Raw genomic sequence first — 24,377 nt, 5'->3', positions numbered from 1 at the left:
GAAAATATGTACAGAACAGAGTACAAGGCATCCACAGGAATCCACCCCGTTTGGTGTACACTTCCAACAATCGCATGAACCAAAACACCCCCGACGCCAAGATGCAATGCGTAGCTGACCCTACATGACCGGAGGCGCCACAAACGTGTCGGGAATCCCGTCAAACACCCAGTTGAGCGAATCGAACACCTCCGAGAACCCGGCCTCGCTGATGAACGCCCCTTGGTCGAAGTTCGGCGGGTAGATCAACCCGGGATCGGCCAGCGACTCTTCTGGGTGTCGGGCCATGGGGCCGGCCGTCGCCGAGAGACCGGGATTCGCAATGGTGGCTACAGCTTGTTAGTGACTGCTATCCTCGGCATCGCTAAAGACTTACCTTGCGGATCCTCAATACTCTTCATCGGACGGAAGCGTTGGCGCCAACGCCAAACGGTATCGTAGACATGACTCATGCTCATCCGGCAGCGCACTTTCAGCTGCAGAGCATCCTCGCCTGCCGGTCCCTCCGGGCTGCCGGCATTCCACATCTGCGCCAGAATGTCTGCCAGACGCACGGGACGGTCGTGGTCCATGACACTGATTCTGCGGATGGCCGAGATCGCTCCGTTGAACAGCAGCTTCCCATGCTCGAAGTCAATGTGTCGTCGGAAGTCACTCTTCAGCAGCTTCATGAGGGCAAAGGCAGCTGAAACGATCATCTGAAGGATGTAATTGGTTGCGTGGCCAATGAGTTCACCGGGCGACGTTTCGAGATCGAGCACGCGGCCTAGGAATGAGGTGGTGGCAATGAAAAGCTTCGTCAAGTCGTCGCTTCGTGCACTGGAGCCAAGGAAAACAAAGTATCGTAGATGCAGTTCAGCGGCTCGTAGATGGATCATGTTGATATCTGCAGAGCGAGTTAGTTTTTCCCATAGAAAAGTATCGGGGCACAAACTGGAAATATCTCGTCCGAATTCCACCTCCATGTCTCGAAGCTCGTTTTCCAGAAGCTGCACGATTAGCAACTTCTCCGAGCTGATGAACTCCGCCGGGTCAGGCTTGCTGCTATACAGGGCTTTGGTCACGCGGTCGCAGAACTTTTCGATCCGCAGCCGAGTCTTCAGGTCTTCGGAAGGCTGATAGTCCGCGTCTCGAAGCGATGCTGGCTCGAGCGCCCAATCGTAGATGGTGACGGGAGGCTGTCCGTAGCCGGTGGCGACGCTATCTCGATGAGCCTTTCGTCAGCAACAAGGCAAAGGGAACTTACTTTTGAGCCACAATGTTACATATGACCCACGTCTGTAAGCGGTCCTTGACAGCTTCCCCCTGGACTTCCATGCGGAAAGTGGTGAACTCCTCTGCCTGGACGGGACGATGTAATCCTAGCTGCATGGATATCTGCATCATTAATCCACTGAGCATGAAGGTGGCATCAGTCCGCTGGCTCGTCGTGGGCAAGGGCCAGGTGCAGAGAAGACAAAGAGCCTTGACCACACGGTAGTCTTGTGGTACACCAGTGATGGTGGACCAAAGCAGTCGGCTGAAAGGCCCCGAGAGCGCACTCAGGAGGCCTGACTCCGACGGCGCTCGTCGGCTAGCGACGCAGATGATACTCCACGCCTGCAAAGGACAGCGACGCAGATACTCATCCGGGTGCTTTTGCGGGTTCAACAGAGGGAGGAATGGATGGTAGTACTTGAAGAACCTTACCAACCATTAGTTACAGTAGAATACAAAGTGGGGCAGGTATAGTACTGTTCAAATAGACGCGCCACCCTCGTCCTAGACAGCGAGACATCTTCCAGCCTCCATGGATTATCCTCCTGGGAAAGAATAGATCCATCCCTGTGCATGGTCAACGGGGTAGCCATCGGCTGAGGCTCCAACGGCGCCGACAGCGGCCGCGCCCTGTTTACAACTGCCGCATCAGGAGGACAGAAGACATCCTCGGAACACTGGGAGAGCTCATCACTGCCATTGGCTTCCACAGCCTGCGGGGGATCGCCATTGGCAAGCCGCCGGCGGAGCTCTGCGATCTCCCGTTCCATTTCAGCATTGCGCCTGCATACATCAAAGGTCAGGAACAATGGGATCAACGGGAAGGAGGCAGGTCATAAACTACCTTCGTTTGGAGATCCGTTTGAAAGTGGGTTCGACCTTGCATTCTATTTGGAGCCGCCGGCAGCGCGAGCAAGCATCCGCGGGAGTCTGCACAATGTCGCACCGGAGCTGTTGAATTGAAACAGACCATATTCAGCCAGCGGTATAGATGAATGGGGCGAGCGAAGGAAGGAAGCTAAGCATAGATAGTGATATGCATAGATCCTCTCCGAAACAAAGGACGCCTAGGCCGGGAATAGGACTAGCTTACCTTTTGCTGTTTACACTCGTTACAGGCCTTTCTACAGCCACCCCGCCGCTTGCCTGTGATGGCGGGGATCTTCTCCATATCGCCCGACTCTAAGTTTTTGGGCGCGAAGTCGAAGGCTGTCACCGGCCGAGGCAGCCTCGGGGTGCTCCGAAGGTCGCTGGAGGAGGCCGGGGGTGTTATCAGATTGGCGTGAGTCGCCAACCCAGTCGGTGCCAGGACACCCCGGAACTCCAGATCCATCAGTATAAATCAAGAAACATCCGACGGCCTTGGAACCGCGGGACCCGATAACACATGCAAAATGGAGAGTGCAGCAGAGAGGAACCAGCGTGCAGGTGCCGGAAATCGGCAGAAAACTTTGGTGGATTTTGGTGGGCGGCGGAGCGCGACGGAGCGAGGGCGAACGAGAGCAAGTTACTGGCTCGCGAAACTCGGCGGTTGGGGGCTGACTCAGCCGGTCTATAAATTGGTCCTGTCCACACTCCACAGTAGTAATGTCAGCGATCAGTTCAGTTCACGGGGTACCTAGGGAGTACGGAGTAGATAGCAAGTGATAGGTAGATTGATAAATGTATCGATGGTCAAAGCTTTCTAGATCGACTCAGGACATGCCGGATCAGACACTCCCGGAAGAATGTCTCTGGCATGTAGCGTGGTTCTGTAGGAGACATGATTCATGCTTTGGACAATCCAATCGAATGACGTAGGTGATGTGGATTCATATAAGTTATGGGATTTCTGATTAAAATCTATCAACGAGTCATTATGGTGAAATGCACAGAATTATACTATTAGGATGGCAGTGGTGCCTGGCAGTTGGTAGTACTCCGTACGGACTACTAGATTCGGAGTAGTGGACGGATCGCCTCAGCCACACACGCTAAGCCTCCCCCACGGCGGCTTGCCCAGAATAGCAGCAACTGTGACACCCTCCAAAGTGTCCAACGGGGCTGACGCCGTCCTCCAAGCTAAGTTCGTAGGCTTCCGCAATCCACTCCTAAATCTAAGACTACTATATACCCACTCCCCCCAAACTGCCGTTTCAGGCCATCCGTGCTTCCTCTCCCTGTCTGCTTATTAGTCGCCCATACACCTTTCCCACGCCCCCCATGGCAGACGCCGCTTTACACGATAGCCCTGTGCCGGATCCCGATGCGCGCCCCTCCAGTGACGGCTCTGCCGGCCACCCCGGAGCTCTGGAGCTCCGTCCCGGGCCTCCCCCTATGACGGAGGAATTGAAGGCGCGTCTGGACAAGGTCATCTATTCAGATGTGCGTGGTGCCTCTACTCTTTCCCCATACGCTAGGCTACAACGTACTGACTAGATGGTCCGTCATATAGATCGGAGTCACCACCCTCCTGACCCGCTTAAAGCAAAGTGTCTCTTCTGCTAAGGTACGTCCAGGTTTCACCTTTGCGAACCCCACTGCTGTCATGTATCAAGAAGCACACAGATGCTAACCGGCAGGATGGTGACAGGATTTCTCCACGTTCCTGAAGAAACGGTCATCACTGGAGGAAGAGCACGCGCAAGGCTTGAGGAAGCTGTCTCGCTCCCTTCACGACTCTGCCTATCGCAACGAGAACAGACAAGGCACCTACGGCCAGAATTACAATGAACTCAATCGCTTCCACGACCGCATGGCGGACCATGGCCTCCAGTTCTCCGTGTCTCTGCAGCAGATGGCCGATGATCTCCAGGAACTCGCATCAAACATTGAACGAGGCCGTAAGCAATGGAAGCAGACCGGATTGAGTGCGGAGAAGAGGGTGCTAGAGGCGGAGACATCTGCAGAGAAGGCAAAGGCTAAATATGAATCGCTTGCAGAGCAATACGACCGGGTCAAGACCGGCGACAAGCAGGGTGGAAAGTTTGGCTTGAAGGGTCATAAGTCCGCCGCGCAGCATGAAGAAGAGCTGTTGCGCAAGGTCCAAAACGCCGATGCAGACTATGCGGCTAAGGTTCAGGCTGCGCAGTCGGCGCGACAGGAATTAATTGCGACCCATCGGCCCCAAGCTGTGCAAAACATCCAAAAGCTAATCTCGGAGTGTGATTCGGGCCTGACATTGCAGCTGCAGAAGTTCGGTGCGCCTTAACCCTGCTCTGTGAGGCATGATCCTCTGCTGACTAGAGTATAGCAACTTTCAACGAGAAGCTTCTACTTGGACAGGGATTGTCCATTAGCCCATTGAAGGATGCCACGGCCAATCCCAATCTTGCCCCGAAGAGCTTATATGAAGTTGTTTCTCAGGTCGACAACGAGAAGGACTTCCGCGAGTATGTTCTTAGTCATGAGAGGAACCCTGGTGCAGTGACTTCAGACCAGATCAGATACCAACGTCATCCGGTAAGTATGCCTGGTATCGATCCTGGTGCTTATAGCTGAGATTAAAACCAGACGCTTGGGGGCTCCGGACCCGTTGTGCCTGCCTCTCAACCCGCCACGCAGAACAAACGGCAGTCCATCTTTCTTCCTCAATCCTTCTCTCAACAAAATCTCCCTGCGTCTACTCCGGTCTCATCTCAGCCCCCAGCTCCAGCACCAGCACCAGTATCGGCTACGGCCCCAGCGCCGGCTCTTGCACCTGCACCGACCACAGAGCCATTGCCATATCCACAAAATCCCGACTCGTACTCGACCCCTCATTTCCAGCCGCCTTACCCGACATCATCGGCCCCTTCGGAGCATCGTCATATAAACCAAGCACCTGTGCCACCGGCAAAGACCCCGTTAGTACCAGCAGGGAACGGCTTCCAGTCTAGCCCCAACTTGCCTCCGCTGAAGCCGGTGTTTGGCGTTTCTTTGGATGACCTATATACGCGAGATGGGACGGCTGTTCCGATGATTGTTTACCAGTGCTTCCAGGCCATTGAACTTTTTGGGTTGGACATGGAGGGTATCTACCGACTTTCCGGTAGTGCGACTCATATCAGTCATATGAAGGCGCTGTTTGACAATGGTGCGTTTGCTATTGCTGCCCTTGCTCCGACTAGCCCTAACAATGAATGGCAGACTCATCACAGGTCGATTTTACCAACCCCGAAAACTTTTACCATGACGTGAACAGCGTTGCTGGGCTTCTGAAGCAATTCTTCAGAGACTTGCCTGATCCTCTGTTCACATCGCACACATACACGGAATTCATCAGTGCAGCTCGTAAGCTTTCTCGATCAAGAGCTTCTGGTCAGATACTAATGAGATACTAATGTCATCCACAGGCCTTGATGACGACATTCAGCGCCGCGACTCACTACATGCGCTGGTCAACAACCTTCCCGACGCACATTACGCTACATTGAGGGCGTTGATTCTGGTATGTCATCAAGCCGACCAATTCGGTCTAAGACCGCATAAGCTAATATACCGTAGCATCTCAACAAGATCCAAGAGCATTACACGCAGAATCGCATGAATGCAGGAAACATTGCGATCTGTTTCGGGTACGTCATGTTCCTCTTACTCTTAGTAACTGAACACTAACAGTACTAGGCCTACCCTCATGGGTGCCAATTCTGGCGGCAACATAGCAGATGCTGGTTGGCAGGTGCGAGTCATCGAGACGATCCTCGTCAACACGTTCCAGATTTTCGACGACGATTGAACCCATCGATCTTAATCCCACATTCGAAATTGTTGGACACGATCAACACACTTGCTTCCTCTTCACGCGAATACCACGTTTCCATCTTACTACGATCTACCCGATTCTTTCTTGTTTCTCTATTTACCCCGTGCTCCAAGTGTACATAGTGCTTCTTGTAATGGGCGGAGAGCCGTGCGTACTGCACAACAATCTTCCCATTGTTTTGATACCAGGATATGCCAAGTGCCAGCTAGATTGTTACCGGATTTCCTATAAAACACGCTGCTAAGTAGATAATTACAAAGTTCAAATTGGTGGGATAATAGCCAATCAGATATAATACAGAGTGCAGCGGATTGGTGGCCATGAGTCCGAACTGTATTTCCGGGAAAGACAAACACAAGGACATGAACCGACTGCATGGTATAGGGTAGTTCTCAATAACACATGATAGAATCGAATTGGATGCGAATATTCGCAGCCCAAAACCAGATGCAAGAGAGTGGGGAAGAGGGGGGTGTAGGTGGCAGAGAACAAGCTAATAGACAGACACTTTTTGTGCTTCGTCGCTGCGTATCAATACAATTTCGATGGTGAGTTCAGGGCCCTCGCTTGCTTCGCTGTTCAAGGGGGAAATGATGGGCCCTGAGGGCTCGAGTAACCGGGGCTTAGTGACTGGTATCGTTCACGAGGAGAGGTCTATGTTTGACCTGGCGAGAATCCGACGAAGCTTATCTCTTGGCCCCCATCGACTCCTTCATGGCTTCCATACGGTCTGCCATTGACAGTCCACGGGCAAAGAAAGGACTCTCGAGATCTTCCACGGTAGTGGGGGTAGCGTGACCCCAGACGCGCCATTCGCCTTCCTCGCCGACCCAGCGGAGTTTCTGGATCACAAGGTATTCGGTGCAGTCCTGCTGCTTGGCATTGTTGGCCACCTCCGTGCTGTCTCCGGGAGACACCTTGCCCTTTGACTGGCGACTGGTGATGCGCAGAACGACCTGGCGGACTCCAGAGTCGGGAAGTTCGGGAATCTGGGTCGCGCGATCCGCGAGAACGCGGACACCGGTGAAGAAGGTGGCCGGGGATTTGATGTATTTCTCCAGGTTCCATGTGACTTTCTCACCCCTGGGGCGGGAAGAGATGCGGCCGCTGAGCTGGTTGGCAAGGCCGGAGCAACACACTTTGCGCAGAGTAGCAGAGTCGCCGCTGTTATTTGACGGGGGTTGTTAGCACATAGTATAAACAAGGAAGATATGGGGGGAGGTAGCCGTGAGAGACCTACGCGGCGAATGCGGAATACATGGTTTTATGAAGATCGAGAGCAACCTGTCGACGCTCTTTCAGCCTAAGAGGGAGTCCCTTGTTGATCCATTTGGAGTAGGCGAGGAGTCTGTTGTGGTGTTAGGGCCATTGTGAGAGAGTCCAACAAGGTGGAAACTCACGCGACAAAGTTCTGGAAGGCCGACTTGACCCACAGCCATTCCATATGTAAACGCTCCGAGGGCTGGTGGAAGATGGAGGGCATGTCTCGCCAAAGCGGCCGAATGAAGGTTCCGGGCAAGAGGCCGATATCCTGAGGCAGATCCGCCCTGGCCATGTCCCTACCCCGAGTTCGCATACTCGGCTGAGCGGGCTGTGGGATGGAGATGTTCTCCGGGAGTCCGCGCATGCCATTGCGCTGCGAGGATTGCGAGAAAGGTCGGCGTTGGCATGGTGCAGCAGCCGCCGGTCCGGAGAGAGTCTTGGAGTAGAGGGTCGCGAAGGGGGTGTTGTTGGAGCGGATGGCCGAGAAGACGGGACCCTTGGACAGTGAGGACGCCATGATGCCTCGACGGATGGGCAGAGCAGGTCGCAGAGGCCGTGGGAACAGGAAAAGCACGCAGGGTCGGAGAGAAGCCAGAAAACGAAGCCAAAGAAATTCCGCCGAACGGGCCCGGTCACGTGCGGGCAGTTCTCCGCCGCGCCTCTCGCTTTTGGCTGATTTGGCTTCATGGCTTTCATGCACCTCCCCGCTTCTTGCGCCTCCCTCTGCGCCAATTCGCACCGTGTCTCTCGAACGGTAGCTGCTGCTGTGTGCGACTTGTCTGGCACTTGCCTTCCGTCGTGTTTTCGTCCCTCCCGACCGTTGCGGATCAGCCTCCGAGTTGAAGTGTTCGCCAAATCGCCGAGCACCAGAGAATCTATCTATACCTTTTAGGGGGGTCATTCCAGAGCCAGTCTAGCTCGGGGCCTCTTACCACCACTATTGTTCCCTTCGTCTGTCTATCGCCATTCGAGAGACTCTGCGTGACGGCCGCATATGCCGGGAATTAAGGCTGGCTCCTCCTTATCGTGATGCTGCTTCTCCATCCTTCTCTCTTCACGCCCGGCCGTCCACTCCTGATTCTGACCTGATTGCTGCCCTGTCGGATTCGCTTCCCACGACCCCTCCCCCGCCATTCTATTCCACTCTAGCCTCCATTCTCTCAAAGGTGGATTCCCCCGATAAAGCCGTGGCCCCCTCTTCCGCCGCCTCGACCGTCGTCCCGCCCTCCCCGGCCTCCTCCACGTCCCGCACTCCTAGCAGCAACGATGCTGGTCACTCGCTTCCGTCTGGCCTTCATCCCCGGGTCGCTGTGATTCTAGGAGTCGATCGGAAATGGTATCTACCGTTGCTGATCTGCCGCGCGCTGAGCACCGTGCCGGCCGCGTGGTGGGGGCTACGATGTGCCTTCACCTTCTTGGCCGAACTGCTACACATTCGGCCGGGATTAGGACATGAGGGGTGGGCGGCGGCGATTGTCGGCAGCGTTGGTCAAGACTGGGATGTTGAGAGAAGATTTCGGGTTACAGAGGTGGCGTTGGCTATTATGTGGGTATGTGGAATGCTTCATCTTCCTCTGCACGGCGTTGTGTGAGCTGGTCTGACCGTCATTTTAGTGCTGTGCATCCGCATATCTTTCCTACTTTTTTGCTGATTGTATGATGTCTCGATGGTATGGTTTCCTCGACCCCTGAAATCGTCTGGCTGTTCCTGACAATCAAACTTTCCCCTTCCAGGCTTTTGAACTATACCCCACCAGCTGTTGTTATTCGTCTCCTTACTACAAATGGTTTGATTGCTTATATCACTTCTTGGGTACTCTATCTCTCCGGGGCTTCCTCCGACCCACGCCTTCTCTTACCAGCCTGGATATCCATTACAACGGTAAGTCCCACGGACTATATATACTCCATCCTCCACCCTTTCGGTGATGCTGGACAACCTTAACTGACACCCCCTTTTCCAAACCAGACCCTTACCTTTCTTTACCATGCCACCCAAAACCATGCTACTATCAAGCGCGAAACGGCAGCTGCGCTTCTCATCGTGTCGGTGGCTAGTTTCGTGAGCATGTCCTCACTTCTTCTGCAGTTACATTTGACCCGAGAGAACGAACCAGAAGTGCCTGTGTTCGTCATCACGCGCAAGCTTTGGGATTGGGCCGTTGCGATCTTCCTTCGCATGCGGGTGTCGGACGATCGGGTTCCGGTTGGGGAATTGTAGGCTGGGCCTGGGTTGATCGACTTACCGATCACGGCGCTAGTTGTGTTGCCATAGACTATTCCTATTGGTGTCGTTGGGTACTCGTCCCCTTGATTAGATACATACATACCTTAGCTACGAAAAAGGATACATCAATTGAACTTTTTAATAGAAACGGGCAAAGCGATTCGCAGAAAGGCTACTGGAATAATGGCATGTTTATCAATAGTGGATTCACCAAAACCATTCCATGCGGAATGAGAGTTCATTCTCGAGCAAAGACACGGAAATGACTGCGGACAGCATGCAGCACACCGACGATCGGAACACTGATGGGAACGAAAGATCGAGACCATTGATCCCGTCGCAAACCAGGTCGAACCGTCCTTCTCGTACTGAGGCCCACGCCAAGCCAAGCAAAGACACGACACAGAAGAAGTAGAAACAGAAGAAGTAAATCATCTATGAAGATATTGGGTATCTACCAACGCCTCGTTCCGTCATTATCCCCTTCCAAATGTAGCAGTCGAGTCAGAAAGTCAGACCCACTGTGTCCCTTCCAACGCGCACTCGCGGATAAAAGGGACCAACTTGATAGTGCAGCAATTCGACACAGGCCCAAGTCCATTATTCCGGGCACAGAGCGGTAATAATAGCAGACAGAATGTTAGACCGAACAACCCCCGTTGCAATTGCGGGGGCCGCAGTGCAAGATCAGACGGAGGATAAGTGGACACATTATGTCCCCCACCCCACCACTCTGAGGGAAATGTGGACTGGGAAGAAGGGGCCGGAACGGGGGCGTGGCGTCTGGCTTAGAAACCGTGGACCTTGATGGTCTTGGCGTCCAGCTCGAGACCCTCCTTCTTGTCGGTCAAGAACTCCTGAACATCTTTACGCTGGTCTCCCTGCAACTGAATCACCTCGCCCATCTCAGCGTCGCTGACAATGGTGCCATTGCAGGCTGGAAGAACAATTAGCTTCGTGATGGTGGGCGCGTGTCAAGGGACGGCGACAACATACCGAACTTCTTCTTGATCACCTTCAAAATCTTCTTCTGATCGAACTTCTTAGGAAGACCCTGGACGGTGGTCAAGGTCTTTCGACCATTGCGCTCTATAGGAAGGGTTAGTCTCAAGTGCACGGGACAGCGTGGCGCCACATCGCCGATGAGGGCAGTGGGCCAACACGTTGAGACGGCAGTGGAACGTACGTTGAATCCGTATATGGATGTAATTTTGAGACTGTTTAGTCTCGCCGGTGTCTTCGTCAGCTTCGGCGAAGGGGTCTGTGGAAGAGCACGTGTCAGCCTCAGGCTCATGACCAGATATTACCCCGCCACGCTGTGACGCAGGTCGACAAAAGGGACACGCCGGCGACACAGCCAAGCCAAACCAGGGTGTATGATCCTACCAGCGATGGTCTTGCTTGCAAGACCATCGCGAGAAGGACCAACACCGTCTGAAGGCCAGGCAGCGGGCCTGGGGATAGAGTCCACAGAAGGGGGGTGGCGAAGCGACTCACCGAAGGTCTTAAGGTTTTCGATGGACATAAACTCGGCCTTTCGTCGTAAACGGCCCTTAAAAGCGGTATATAGGAAGTGAGCGAGGAGAGAGAATTAGATCTCTGGGGAAAGTCGAGGCGATCGCGGAGTCTGAAAGACTGAAGCTGGAGTTTAAAGTGGATGCGAGGTGGTTGACGGGAAGGAAGCAGGAAGAAGAACAGAAGAGCCTTTTGAGGGGCGCGGCGTTGCCTTAGCGCCCTTGTGGGGGAAGGCGGTGTGCCCGTGACTAAGCCCTGCTGCCCCCTTCAATTCGGGCGCATCTGCTACGTTCCATCAGTGTAACTGGGTCCGGATTCCAGGTCGGATTGCCGCTTTGCACTGGGGGAGGGGCTGAAGAGGCGTTATGGTTATGGCGGTCATTATTGGTTTCTTCGGTCGGGGGTGATCGATGGTGGCGATTCAGGGCGCTCCCTCATTCTCCCTTCCTAAACCCCCTCCCCTCCCCTCCCCGGGCTCCCCCCTCATCCATACGTAGTTTCTACGCAACTGATCGGTGTATTGACCCGACAATATTGCAGTGAATGCTCTATTGACATTGTTATTGAGCAGCGTATAGCCACTTCTCAGGACGTTACACACAATGCTGGCAATTAGGGGAGTCTGGCAATAGACTAGTCGTCTACGACATCCCATTAAAGTTCGCCACAGTCCATCCGCTGGCAACCGCAATATTGGGACTCTAGAGATAATGGTGATATTATGGTAGCTGAGGTATTAGAGTATTCATGCAACATCACAGTCTCACCCTGTACACAAAAGCAATGATCAATGGCCGAAGAGCTTCGACAAGACTCGAGGTATCGAGGCCTCCCTCTTCGAGCCACTATCAAGCCAGCCTTTCCAACCTTTTTCTTCGTGAACTTGACAACTCCGTGGTATAACAGTACATCGAAACGAGTGGGCAATGGTATCACAGCAACAGCTCTCGCTAAGGGGAGGAAGTAGGGACAGCGGTGGTGCCAGGGGCAGCGCGCGCAGCCTGGGGAGGCAAGAAGATCGGGAAGTAGGTCTGTATGATGTACATTAGAAAGACTTCCGGGGCTACTTCGCCTCATCTCCTTTCTCGGGATCGTCAGGGGACATACAACAACCAGAGCCATCACTGAAAACGCATTCGGGGTTAGTTCTCATTCCTGGTAATGGGGCGAGATTGGGATACGCACAGGACATCAAGACGGACATGTAGCCTGGTGTCGAAGCCGCTCTCTTCTGGTCTGGGGTCTCACCCAGCCAGGACTGAAGGGAGAAAACAAAGGAGACCCTGAACACCATTTAGCAGCTTGCCAAAACAATCAGACACTGGTGGCCTACCATCCGATCATTCTGCACGGGCGAGATGTGTCAGATCACATAGATATGCGTAGTCAATCCAAACGAGTATGTTCGTGCTCACCTGTTCCTAGTGAACATCTACCGAAAGTGTCAACGTGTCTGAAGCATTAACCAGCACAAGGACTCCAATTGCAAACCTACCGCAGCCATAGGCATGGTGCTAGACATGGCGCCTGCATCGGGCAATCAGAACCTGCTCCTCATCGCCCCATCTACATGGGGTGTTGCCATCGATCCGTTACGTACTAGACATGTCGGGCTCATCCTTGCCCTTGGGCGGGTCGATGTAGGGAATGGCTAGAATTCGGCGTCGACGTCAGCGACGGCACGCGTCGACTTGGAGGGCAAAGGGGACCAGAAGATAAGCAACCTACCGAGGTCCAACCTCCGCATATCCTTCTTGGAAGCCATCTTGTCGCTTGATAGTCCGGGGGCTACTGCACAGGCCGTGAAAGAGGTGCCTGCCTCGCGGAGGAGAGACAGGCGAACAGGCCAACCAGCCGATGATTGCCGCCAAGACCAAAGCGGAAAGGCTGCCCGGATCCGAGGTTTATCTCCCCGACTGATAAGTCACTCGGCCATTATTCTTCTTCGTCTTCTGCTTCGCCTTCCTCACAGCAATTTCAATAATGGCCACCCTTTATCAACAGGGCTTTCTACATATGGGACCGACTATTGGCCTGGAGATGATATGAGCAAACTGATTGCTTACCTCCGAGCCATGGCACCTCGGATAGATACCTACAAGGTGTTTTGACTAGACTTGGGGAACCAAACAGATCTTGTCGGAGATCATCTATCTTCGGGCTGGACCGTATCAGACATCCTCACCTATTATTAACTGACTTTATGCGATAGGGGTGATCAACCGCAATTCGGTCAGCGATCGGAATCAAGGTCAGCTCAGGAGGTGTCTCAAACACCCCCAGCTCTGACCGGGCGGCCGATGCAGGATATGCATGCACAGTGCTTTTGGAAGACACCCCAAATCATGGGCGTCTTCACGACCCATCGCCAGATCGATGTATAGATTTTCCAAATTCCAGATGCATATGGGGAAGGGTGGCCTCAGTAGCTTACCGACGGAGGACCCATCCCGTGGCTATCTGTCCAGAGCCGAGTAGCCCCTTTCGCAATTCCCGATTTTAATCCGGACCATGCTTGTGTATCTATCCGCTCAGCTCTTTGTCTCCATTCGTGGGCTGGAACGACCAAGGTCGCACTGCATCCTGCAGCTAGGATGGGTGTTGCTGGAAGCTGCTTCGTGTCCAGTACCAGCCGTGGTGCGCCGGTCTGTGCACTCGGAGTTTCCGGGATGATCCAGTGCGCCCAGCATCTGGATCCCTGTCCCCGTCCGGAGTACCAAACGGGTGATCTTTGCCAATAGCCTGGAGCCCAGGGCGTACGGAGTTCTAGTGCGGAAAGACGGGGGGTGTGACCGCCTCAAAAGGTAAAAATACTCTAGATATCTAGTACATAGATAGGCCTAGTTATCTACAGATTAAACCCATCGACGATCTACAACGCCGAGCCATTGAAGATGCGGAGAGAGTGGGATCAGACGGAACAGTCATACGGTACTCACAGTCTCCCACGCAGAGGGTCATGCCACTGTGGAGGGGTCCATCCCGCAGCCGGAGGTTGAAGACGGCTTTTGCTGGATGGCAGTGACTGGGATGGTCAATGATGGGCCACCAAGTGACCCAACCCAATGCCTCAAGAAATAAAATGACACATGTCTAACTGTCTAACATCGTCGGCAATGGATCTTCCCGACGGGGCTCGGGGCGCTTAGGCAGGAGAAGTCTGGAGGAATCCGAGAGGATGGAATCCCCTTGATCCAACGGCCCACAATTGATGGAGAGAGTGGGTTTAAAGCGGAAAAAGAAGATAGGGAAGGTCAAGTCCCCTCTAGGGTTGGTTTCAGAATCAGCACGCATACTGAATCCGGTAGTCAGAAAAATTGTTCACCGTATATTCGGACGGACAGACAGGGAAAATTCATATCCCCTCCAGGAAAGATTGCACACGTATCACCCTGTGTGTGCGACCGCGCCCGTGGTACATGACGAGATGATTTCCCCTGCTCACTAGCTGCCTAGTGCCTACATAGTACAGAGTGCATCGTAGATTAATCCCCGGGTCTAAGGATGCAAACAACAAGTTGGGATACCAAAGTACTGTCCGGCGAGCAGGGATCGCCCATAACGGGCCGATCTGCGGAGTTAACCTGGTCATGGTTCACTGTTCAGGATGGGTTAGGCACGGAGTCGCCTTGCGAGTTGCGACGGTCCCTATCGTCGTCCCAAGTGGTTCTGATTGGAGTCCGATCCTGACCACTGGTGGAAGAATGGGGCGAGATGCCGCGATATCATCAGGTAATCGCGTCGATTTGCATGTTCAAGAATCGCCCGGATGGAGGCGCGCCCCATCATCTGATGCCAAGCACACGACTTTCGGATTGGTTGGCTGATGGATTTACCGGATAGCGTGATCATTGGTAGTTCCCCCGACTCATTCTTCATCACCACTGATGGCGAACTGAAGGTCAAACTGTAAACGCCAATGCGTAGGGGTCATTTGCTGAATGCGGAGGGCGGAGGCTTGGGAGCGTTTGGGTCAAGACCAGATAAGGCAAGCCCATGTATAGTAGGTAGTAGTAGTAGTACGCTGCTGCACCTAGGTATGGATGTGATTGCGCCGAAGTTAGTTAGCTAGTTAGTTCTGTTTTGATTTTGATTTTGAGGGCGAGAGATAGATAGATATTCCGTACCTAGATAGATAGATACCTATGTACATATCTAGTAGTAGTACGTAGTGTAGGATATCACAACTCCGACGGTGGATAAGCTGGCTCCGATCATTACTATTGTGATGATCCACGGCCGTCCGGTAAGTAAGTAATACGACGGTACGAACCCACGGTCAGTCCGGCTCCGCCCACGCGGTCTGGCGCCGTCATCCGGATAATTTACCGTCCCAGCCGGTAATCTTTGCCCCCCTCGGGCTGCTGCGACTTCCTACTTGGGTAGGTCGGTCATACAGGTGCCAGTTGGTCCTCCTTACGTTATCTCCAGATTCTCGTTCGGCTTTTTCCCTTCTATCTCTCCTCTTTCTCTTTTTCTCTCTCTTCCTTTCGTCTCTCCTATACTCACTCCGACATCCGGTGGTCCCCTGGCCCCCTTCTCTTCGCGGATCGATTGACCTTCCCGCTTTGCCTCCCCCCGAAACTCACTCAGGTCCGCGACGGTTTCCCGGGGATAAACCTCCGTCTTCCCCCCCCCCCCCCAATAGCCGCTCCTCCGCCCACGTCTTCAATTCATTCCACAGCACCGCACCAGACTCGATTCGGGGGATCGAATGAGTATTATTTCGGTCCTCACCTCTTCCGACTTCCCACCGATACGTTCCACAGGCGTTCGACCGGGTTCCTGACTATATTGCCTAGCCGTCCAGACGGCGCGGTGCCGATGATCAAATCCCGACGCTTGAATACACCATGAAGCTGACATGATACCACATCCCTCCGCCGGCGTCCAGCCATGGGGCCGTTCCGTGCGCGCCCTCAATAACGGCTCAGGACGCGTTGATGCGTCTCAAACTTTGGGTCAACCCGAACCTCAGTTGGAGAAGTTGTCAATGCCCATGCCGCAATCGCTACCCCGACAGCCGGCAGTGGTCGACCTCACAACCAACCCCAGCGATTCCCAGGAACGCGAACCCCCCACTAAAAGGCTCAAAGTAGATGCGCCTTCAGGATCATGTCCGGTTGAGGGGAGTCCAGCGCCTGGGAGTGGAGGAGAAGCGAGAAGCACCCCAGGCACCCAAAGCTCAAAACCGAATCCGCTTTCCTGGCGTGGACGGCCTGTATGGTCATTTCAGGCCTTGGTTTCAGAAACCACTGGAGCTGCGGAGGCGAAAGACGGTGATGCTACTTCGCAAGGCAAGAATCCTGCATCACCGCCTCCTTTACCTCTTGTCCCTTGGAAGTATACTCCGCAGGAACCCTCCGGAAGCAACAGTACAAGACCTCCAGATATTGCACCTACAAAGGAAGTGCAGACCACTCCATATCGTATTGTCGTCCCCCCCGTTGCACCGAAAGTGAAAGGGGAGAGTAAGTCGCCTCCACGCGATGCCCGGTACAGAGCACTCGTCTAATTGCACAATCATGGTTTAGGAGTTGCGGACTTTTCCCCTTGGACAGGTAATCATCCCGAGGATACTCTGAACGACCATACTGCGAAGCAAGGCCATTATGATCGAACCCAGGTCTCGCAAAACGAATCGAATACGGCACGCCCGTCACTGTATGCGCAGTTGAAGCATCGCTCCGGCCTTCAGATGCTCTCGTCTGTTTTTGCCGCTGCCCTCGAGAAGCGCCAAAGTCACAATACTGTTACTGCTCCATCGAGTTTCAAGCCGCCTCCCCGCGTCACCTTGACCGATAACAAACGCGAGGCTTGGCTTCGGGACCTTGCGAATCCGTCCGTCCCTTTGCGCAGGCTGAGTCGGACGATCCCTCATGGCGTCAGGGGCAAGGTTTTGCTCGATCAATGTTTGGGCAAAGGCATTCCGGTTCCCCGGGCCATATGGCTGGCAAGGTGTGTCGGGGCCAACGAAATTCGTGCCTTTAAGCGTAAAGGCACAAGTGGGGCGCTCGCATTGGGCCTTGAGACGAAATGGGTCCGCGACTGGACATCAACTGTCCAACAGTTCCTCGAAAGCGTAATCGGTACTTGTGGAACGCCGGATTGGAAATTGAAGATGACATATGCGTACGCCCTGCCGCGATCCATACTTCTTTGGTGCAGTCATACTAATCCTTCACAGGGTGAGCTTAACTTCTCGCTTGTTCTTCGAACGCTTGCTGGACCATGACCAGTATCTCGCGTGGTTCTTGCTGTCGTTAGAAGCCGCACCGATTAATACAGTACCTGTTTGGCTTCTGATGCTCGGCATATACTGGAACAACATCATGCGGTACAGAAAACGTGGTCGACGATTAGCTGAGGTGCTACTGGAGAAGTTGCGCCAGGTACACATCCTCCTTGTTCATGTCCTCTATAGTTTCAGCTAATCGGCGTGACAGATCAAGCAACCTGCACAGCCTACAGCCCTTGAGCCGTTGGTGGATCGCTTATCCCGCTGCGTAAGGAGATTGGTGCTGGAACATACATCCTCTGTCATACTACCGAATTCTTGGGAGAAGTACAAAGACCTAGTTGCGTCATGCTTGAATTTGAACGAAACACCGGACAAAACGACACTCCAGAACCTTGCAGAGCGTAATGCACGCGTCCAGCTGCCTAACAGTCATCAAGAGACGGCTCAACGGTTGCCTCAGCAACATGTCATTCACTTGTTTGATTCTATACGCTCGGCACATGACATCTCCTCTACTTCTTCTACCTGCTTGGGTGCTGTCGAAGACAAAGCGTCTCTGGTCTCGAAGCTGCTTGAGTGGGCATCAACTCCATTCCGTCATGGCTCTCGCCGTGTGTATACCAGCGTTCGCCTGCTGCGGAAATGGAAGATGTCGGGGATGGATGTTGAATCTCACATTCTCGCCTTCCTTGCTGATGTTCATATAACCAGCCGAGTGAATATGGACAATGTTTATCACATTATTGCTGAACTTGTCCGGTCTCAGACATTCTCTGTCGGCAGGTACTTGCAATGGCTGATGGCCAAAGGGGTGGCGAACGATCCTTCGCCCGGCCAACAACAGGTCAGATGCCATTCCAAAGACCTTTTAGCCACGATCAAATTGACTAAGCAGAGTGTAGGCTATATCGGATGACCTTTGCCTTCTCATGCAACTTCCATTGGCTCGCCTTCCGGAGTATGTCCGTAATCTCCGCAATACGCTGTTAAGCCGCGCTGGGATGCCCGCATCACAGGAGGAGTCAATCATTGCCGCCGTCAAGGCGTCCATTGCTCAACGACTACCCAAGATCTTCGGTGCGCAGATCAGCGATGCGATGCTGACTGACCTGTCATTGCCGAGTTTGACATGGGCAGTCAAATCCGAGATTGGCCTGTGGATTCGTCGTGGAGTATCTGGACACCACCGCGATCCCATCAGGTAAGCATCTTATGTCCCACCAAGTCATTTTCCAAGACCTAACAATTTGTAGAAAATACGCCCATATACCTATGTTGGCTGATTCCGGGGTTTCTGCCCTTACCCCTGTCGAGTTCTACAACATTCGGGATGTCCTGGAGAGCTTCGGGGATATCTCAATGCTCGCCGATGTGCTCAAGCAGGCCACGAATTGTGATGACGGCGTTGTTCTGGCCTCCGTTGCGGATACTGTCAATTACCATTTCGACTCTTTGTGTGTTATTGGTGCTGCAACCGATCTCTTCAAGGGACTCGTTGAGTCCTATGCTCGCCTTAAGAGATTTGGGGCGCCCAGCCTAGACCTCATCTTCTCGCTGATTGAGTTGGGACTACGAATGCCCAGTGAGTTCAACACTGTTGCTCTTCTGCGTCAGGATCTGTCTCGGATTGAAAATAAGTCGGCTCTCGCTGCACCGTCTCCGCTTTCGGATCATATACCCATGGGGGGCTTTGGTGAATTCGACTCCTCGTTCCAGGAAAAGTTGGACCAGATCCTATTCTCTGGAGGTGGTATGGATGAGGCTACTATGGATGCTATATTCAATTCATTGACTCGAGCGTTGGGAACTGAACATAGTCCTGTCAAGCTGTCCGCGAATGACATCTGCAGGTATATGGCTTACTTGAGGTCCTTCCACCCTAAACGCTTCGATGCAAGGCTGGTCCGGTGGGTGTGTGGGCTTTTGAAGTCACCATCGCGATCCGCATTGGTCCGCATCCTTCCTCCTTTGATCGGGGTCGGATGCGTTACCATCCATGCTTTTGTCGTGCTTGTAAAGAAGCTGTTGCAAATGGAAAGGGTGGCTTCGGTAGTTCCCAAGGTCACCGACCTGCGGCTGGATCTTCTTGAGCTCCTTATTCCAAAGGGCCCGGGCCAGGGCCGATACGCGGACATGGTATGCTCTTCTATCTTCCTTAAGATGCCCTACTTTTATCTAACCCACCCTTATAGGTGACGTACCGCTACTATCTAGCACAGCAAGAGTTCATCGACAAGCATCCCGAGGAATGCCTCGAGATCATTCGGGATGCTGTGCCGTTGGTTCATACTAGACATCCGGGGACTGCGTGCGTGACCAACCAGACGGACCTTGTAACTTGCGCCATGAACTTGCTGCAGACATTACTTACGCAGAAACCGGAACGCATGGTACAATGCTGCATGCAGAAATTCATAGGCCAGGACCTGGCTGCCACGGCACTTTTACAGAAGGCGCTTGATACCCTTCTCGGCTTCGATTCACAAGGTGCGTTTGAGGTTCATGGTTGCTGGAGGGTTGACTAACGCATTCCAGACCCCCAGGCTATGCCCGAAGCCGAACGAGTCATTGGCATGAACAATGATTTCTCGCTCCCCATTTGTCAACTGAAGCTCCAGGTCCTGTTCAATGCCGAAGCGGGAAATAAAGTCGACAATGGGATTGTGGACGTGATGTTCAAGGCCGCGATGGCTGATGCTCGCTCCAAGAGGTCCCACTGGTACGGCCTGGTCAGTCTGATGAGCCAGGATGCGGTGCGACAGGTATGAACCCGTCAAGAATTCGAGTTGCTGTGCTTTCGCTAACTGGTCTAGATCCGTGAGCGAGCCGAAAAGGGCTTCTTTTCCGTTCCTATGCTCGAAGAGCCCATCGGCGATCCTACCGTCGCCGACACATCGAACTCCATTGAGACCGCCCGACTTTATCTGACAGTTGTCGAAAAGCTGGCGCATAGCATTCCCGAAGCCGGTGCCCACACGATTGCATCCACCCTGGTTGAAAGAATGGAGCTGCTGCTTCAAAAATTCATCACCATGCAGCCCAATGGGTCTGGTGCGGTTGACGCCAGCCAGACGGCTCAGGTGCGCTCGAATTTCGAACGGAGCCTCGCATTCTGGTTCTCGGCCTTACTCAGACTGGTTGTCATCCACCGCGCAGCATTCAATATCCCGGCATTAGCACCCAGGCTGAACGGCCTGCAAGAGCAAGCCCGGATCTTGATAGCCATCTTCTGCATCTCTCTTGCACGCTTACCGGACCGTGTCATTCGTCTCTATCCGTCGGCCAATTATTTCCCTCATCCGGTGCAGTCGGAAAACTATCGGCCTTGTCCTGGAATCCTGTTGCAGACCCATGCCCTGGATGTCGCAGCAGCACTGATCGATACGTTTCCAGACGAGGCACGGCAGCAGTGTGCCCGTTTTCTCCGAGAGAAATGCCCCCCTTTTCTCCAGTTCCAGAATGACTTCCGCTTTCTCTATCTTCTCGGTCCCATGCTGGACACATCATCCCCCCATCCTCCCCAGCCTGTTTCTCTACCATCGCCTGCTGCCGGTGGTTCGACTCCGACGCCAACTGCAAATCTCGCCGGCGGGCCACCCAATCCACAGCAGACCATCTCCTCAACTCCTTCCGGACTCCCCGGTGGGTTAGCTGAAGGCGTCAATTGCATTGCCAGCCATCTTCGCCTTCAATACCGCGGCCGTGTCATCGGCGCGTATCCTGTGCGTCCTTGGGAACTCCTCGAAGACGCGGCTCCGATCGTGGGGATGAACGATACGGCTGTGAGCCTGAAATACTTCGACGCCCGACGCGTCCGGGCCTAGACATGTCCTCGGCTCATGTCTTGTTAACCCCCCGTATATATTATTTGCTGCGACCTGCTGCAAGCTGACATATTTGTGCTTTCCTCTGCTCGATACCATAGTTTTGCATATATTTATCTATTGCTGCCCAATGCTTGGTGGGTTTAACCCCAACCAGATCTCCTCATTCTCTTGGTTTCTTTCGTCGCCATTTCATCCACGATCCTTCATCCGCGGTATCGATCTCAACCAGCAAGGGTGCACTGGTTATAGCCGTTCCTGGGTTTCTATTTTGGAGGGCATCCAAGGTTGTATATATATAGAGAGCCGGGCGTTTCAGCGGGTGGGCGGTCCATAGCATTTACGATTGGTATAAATATCTACAACATAGCATTGTTTTATTGCATGAGCGAATGGAGGTGATTTGTTTTGAAGAATGGAATTAGGGACTGCAACGCAGTCTAATGATTAATAATATGTAAGTGGTACTATCCTAAAATAATCCCCCATTCGGGTTCGAATGTCAGATACAGTTGTCGTTCAGTCATGCTCTTCTGTATCCAAGTCGAAGTCAGATCAAAGCCCAATCGTAAGTCCTCCTCCGATTATTCCTTGTGTTTCGTACACTATCCCAAACTACTAAATCCTACTATACCTAAAGCCCACTTTGAGACTCCAATAGTTCACGCTCCACTTCCTCGAACCAAGAAAATTTGTGGGATATATGACACTCCTCAACAACTGCATCCGATTTAGACTTGGTCATAGACATGTGCATAGACGTATTGTCAGTGTCGGTGTCAGTGTTAGGTTCGGACTCAGACTCAGGCTCCGCCTCAGTCTCAGTCTCAGTCTCATGCACCATCTCGGCCTCAGTCTCAGGCGCGGTCTGAGTCTCGATCTCAGTTTCATGCTCGGGCTGAGGCTCAGGCTTAGACACGGGCGCAGACACGGGTGCAACCTCAGCCTCCGTCTCAGGCACAGTCTCACCGTCAGACACACGCTCAGTCTCGGCCTCGGGCGCAGTCTGAGTCTCAATCTTAGGCGTGGTTTCATCCGCAGTCTCGGTCTCCTTCTTAGACTTAGACTCAGATCCAGTCCCAACAACCCAACCTTTCTTATATGCCTCGAGCACCACTTCCTTGATAACCTCGTCGGTCTGCTCATCGTCGAGATCCATCCCCAGTTCCTGTTTCATATCGTCGACGTACTGGCCAACGGTAGTTCCGGTGATGAGGAGGATGTCTCTGAGACGTTTGGAATCCTGGAATTGGTTCTCTTTCTTTTGGGCGGTCGGTTTCTTCGACTTTTCGGGTTTGTCGGGGGTGGTGGTGGATGTGTCTGAGGAGGACTTGCTGGAAGGGCTCTCGATGGTTGGGGAGGTGGAAGAGATGGATGCTGCGGTGATAGGAGATGGTGTAGAGCGGGTGGGAGTGGTGACGATGTAGGGGTACTCAAGATGAATTGGTTGAGGATGAGGAGGAGGATAGATATGAGGTTGATGATGAGGAGGATATAACTGAGCAGGGGGGTGAGGATACATCTGAGGAGGGGGAAGAAAAAATTGAGGTTGATGAGTAGGAGGAGGATAAGAATGAGGTTGATGAGTAGGAGGAAGATAGAGATGAGGTTGATGAGTAGGAGGAGGATAGAAATGAGGTTGATGAGTAGGAGGGTAAATATGAGGTTGAGGAGGACCGTATACCGGGTCGCATGGCATCGGCACACCAGGCACAGGCACAGGCACAGGCACAGGCACAGGCACAGGCACAGGCACAGGCATCTGCACGGGCATCTGCACGGGCATCATAGGGCCGTGGTAAACGGGAGGTGCCATGGGAGTAGGAGCATAGCCTAGAGCAACACTATTTGTCGAGTCATGGCTCCCTGTGATGATGTTAGATGAGCATGTTGCTGATAGGCAGGTAGATAGGTAGGTAACATACTTCCATTGGCACTTTCTACCCTGAGAGCCCGGCCTCTGTTGACGAATTTTCCATGTTGCAGAGCAGCTTCAGCGTGGGCAGGATACTGCAAGATATTTGTTAGCTGCGTGCTCATCATATAGAATGGTGGGTGGATGGATGATACATACTTCAAACTGGACCCAGCCACTGTAGAGGTTATTTCTACCCTTGCGGACCTGGGCCCAGCAAGTACCGAACTGGACAAAGAGCTGTTCAAGCTCGTCTTCGAGGACATAAAAGGGAACACCACTGTAGAGGCTGTGGAATCAGTTAGCATCTATCATCTGGGCCTATGTATGTATGGAAGGGCTGAATGCTACGTACTTTCCCACGTGGAGACGAGCTTCCTTGGGAAGCATCTTCTGTGCATTTCCCTTGTGGATCACGATGGAGTTAGGGAGCATATTGGTCATGCTGGAGGGGTGGGTGAGATGGACGATAGGATTCGCCATAGCGAAGGTTGTATCGGATCCTTCTTTGATCGGGATACGTGGAGTCGAGGTCAAGATGCTAGCGAATATAGCTGTCTTGTTGAGCGAAGAGAAAAATATTGGTAGATGTGAACGAGTGCGAAGATTCTGTTGAGATGGGCTGGAAGAATGAACAACTATAGCTTAGATAGCTATAGCCAGAAATTGGATGGTATGGAGCACAACTGGAGAGAAGTGTAAGAGAAGGAGCGAGGAGAGGTGGCGGCTTTTTTCAACTACAGAGCTGACTGGGCCTCTATCTACGTCTCTGTGATGCTATCGATGCTTCTAATTGGGCCAGTTTTCTGACGCTAGTCTGGGGTAAACCGAGGGGCAGGTGCAGGTGTAGGCTGGCGTATATAGTAGAAATGGATGGACTGAAGCGAAGAGGCGAAGAAGCGAAGAAGCGCTAATCACGCAGCAAATGTATATCCGCCGCCACAACAAACGGCTACCACGGATCAGGCAGCGCGACTATTCCTGCTTGGTCGAATGCTTCTAGGCACGATATAGCCAGAGAAAAAAAGAACAAATGATGTGACTCAGGGGAAATTTCTCTCCCTCAGGGACGGGATGTACCAGGTTTATAAACTTTGTAGGCAGCCTAGTTCGACGAGAAAAAATGCTCCGGTCGCCGGTCCAGACTCGTCCATCGGCACATTTTGTGTAGCAGACAAAGAGGGGTCAAATCATTTCTTGATGCTTCATTCGATGCTGGAACAAAGACTTTGTTCGGTTGGTCATCGAGTCCTCTCATTGGCCGGGCCGAAACAGTATAGGCCCGTGTTTTGATTGGTGGACTAGTGTTCCACCCGCCTGCCGCACTTAGTTGTTTTGCCGGCAGAATGGATCAGGATGCGCACATGCTCGCATCGTGATGATGCTGAAGGCCTTCCTTTCGAGGCTGTAGA

The 24,377-nt window shown here is 53.1% G+C and overlaps 7 protein-coding genes across 7 annotated transcripts; 3 read left to right on the top strand and 4 right to left on the bottom strand.

The window, feature by feature from the left end:
* Positions 1-120: 120 nt before the first annotated feature.
* Positions 121-2,590, bottom strand: BO94DRAFT_558614 (transcription factor domain-containing protein; the record flags this gene model as incomplete). Its single annotated transcript, XM_025614019.1, has 7 exons — positions 121-329; positions 377-886; positions 935-1,200; positions 1,247-1,684; positions 1,735-2,040; positions 2,102-2,187; positions 2,351-2,590. 7 exons carry the CDS (start codon positions 2,588-2,590, stop codon positions 121-123), a joined length of 2,055 nt encoding a protein of 684 aa, XP_025464995.1.
* Positions 2,591-3,346: 756 nt separating this feature from the next.
* On the top strand, positions 3,347-5,953 carry rgd1 (putative Rho GTPase activator (Rgd1); the record flags this gene model as incomplete). Its single annotated transcript, XM_025615163.1, has 9 exons — positions 3,347-3,621; positions 3,692-3,745; positions 3,830-4,436; positions 4,490-4,698; positions 4,750-5,311; positions 5,365-5,508; positions 5,571-5,665; positions 5,722-5,792; positions 5,836-5,953. Exons 1-9 carry the CDS (start codon positions 3,460-3,462, stop codon positions 5,951-5,953), a joined length of 2,022 nt encoding a protein of 673 aa, XP_025464994.1. The 5' UTR covers positions 3,347-3,459.
* A 220-nt stretch (positions 5,954-6,173) lies between these two features.
* On the bottom strand, positions 6,174-7,811 carry BO94DRAFT_626330 (uncharacterized protein). Its single transcript, XM_025617350.1, has 3 exons — positions 7,381-7,811; positions 7,221-7,328; positions 6,174-7,144 (listed from the first exon to the last, which is right to left on the bottom strand). The coding sequence occupies exons 1-3, from the start codon at positions 7,758-7,760 to the stop codon at positions 6,667-6,669; spliced, it is 966 nt and encodes a 321-aa protein (XP_025464993.1). The 5' UTR covers positions 7,761-7,811; the 3' UTR covers positions 6,174-6,666.
* A 117-nt stretch (positions 7,812-7,928) lies between these two features.
* BO94DRAFT_626329 (uncharacterized protein) lies at positions 7,929-9,619 on the top strand (the record flags this gene model as incomplete). Its single annotated transcript, XM_025617349.1, has 5 exons — positions 7,929-8,089; positions 8,253-8,793; positions 8,858-8,913; positions 8,978-9,125; positions 9,213-9,619. 5 exons carry the CDS (start codon positions 7,929-7,931, stop codon positions 9,462-9,464), a joined length of 1,158 nt encoding a protein of 385 aa, XP_025464992.1. The 3' UTR covers positions 9,465-9,619.
* Positions 9,620-10,258: 639 nt separating this feature from the next.
* On the bottom strand, positions 10,259-12,750 carry BO94DRAFT_558610 (translation initiation factor SU; the record flags this gene model as incomplete). Its single annotated transcript, XM_025614018.1, has 9 exons — positions 10,259-10,407; positions 10,467-10,559; positions 10,657-10,731; positions 12,089-12,109; positions 12,171-12,268; positions 12,401-12,417; positions 12,481-12,512; positions 12,586-12,636; positions 12,714-12,750. The coding sequence occupies 9 exons, from the start codon at positions 12,748-12,750 to the stop codon at positions 10,259-10,261; spliced, it is 573 nt and encodes a 190-aa protein (XP_025464991.1).
* Positions 12,751-15,614: 2,864 nt separating this feature from the next.
* On the top strand, positions 15,615-21,480 carry BO94DRAFT_537438 (mediator of RNA polymerase II transcription subunit 12). Its single transcript, XM_025612265.1, has 9 exons — positions 15,615-16,456; positions 16,520-17,117; positions 17,173-17,377; positions 17,432-18,070; positions 18,129-18,427; positions 18,480-19,362; positions 19,419-19,713; positions 19,762-19,988; positions 20,040-21,480. Exons 1-9 carry the CDS (start codon positions 15,850-15,852, stop codon positions 21,048-21,050), a joined length of 4,764 nt encoding a protein of 1,587 aa, XP_025464990.1. The 5' UTR covers positions 15,615-15,849; the 3' UTR covers positions 21,051-21,480.
* A 204-nt stretch (positions 21,481-21,684) lies between these two features.
* BO94DRAFT_626325 (uncharacterized protein) lies at positions 21,685-23,448 on the bottom strand (the record flags this gene model as incomplete). Its single annotated transcript, XM_025617348.1, has 4 exons — positions 21,685-22,916; positions 22,976-23,060; positions 23,125-23,254; positions 23,321-23,448. The coding sequence occupies 4 exons, from the start codon at positions 23,446-23,448 to the stop codon at positions 21,685-21,687; spliced, it is 1,575 nt and encodes a 524-aa protein (XP_025464989.1).
* Positions 23,449-24,377: the final 929 nt, after the last annotated feature.

Source organism: Aspergillus sclerotioniger (assembly GCF_003184525.1).
Source record: "Aspergillus sclerotioniger CBS 115572 chromosome Unknown BO94scaffold_23, whole genome shotgun sequence".
Taxonomy (NCBI): domain Eukaryota; kingdom Fungi; phylum Ascomycota; class Eurotiomycetes; order Eurotiales; family Aspergillaceae; genus Aspergillus; species Aspergillus sclerotioniger.
This window is presented reverse-complemented; position numbering and strand designations above follow the sequence as displayed.

What these genes read in the sequence shown, in the direction of transcription:
- BO94DRAFT_626330 (XM_025617350.1), bottom strand. Translation starts at nt 7,760, where the DNA reads ATGGCGTCCTCACTGTCCAAGGGTCCCGTCTTCTCGGCCATCCGCTCC. An exon ending in GCCTTCCAGAACTTTGTCGC is followed by an intron (nt 7,329 to 7,380) that starts GTGAGTTTCCAC and finishes ACACCACAACAG; the next exon opens with ACTCCTCGCCTACTCCAAAT. An exon ending in ATGTATTCCGCATTCGCCGC is followed by an intron (nt 7,145 to 7,220) that starts GTAGGTCTCTCA and finishes GTCAAATAACAG; the next exon opens with CGGCGACTCTGCTACTCTGC.
- BO94DRAFT_537438 (XM_025612265.1), top strand. Translation starts at nt 15,850, where the DNA reads ATGATACCACATCCCTCCGCCGGCGTCCAGCCATGGGGCCGTTCCGTG. An exon ending in AGGGCCGATACGCGGACATG is followed by an intron (nt 19,363 to 19,418) that starts GTATGCTCTTCT and finishes CCACCCTTATAG; the next exon opens with GTGACGTACCGCTACTATCT. An exon ending in TCTCGGCTTCGATTCACAAG is followed by an intron (nt 19,714 to 19,761) that starts GTGCGTTTGAGG and finishes AACGCATTCCAG; the next exon opens with ACCCCCAGGCTATGCCCGAA.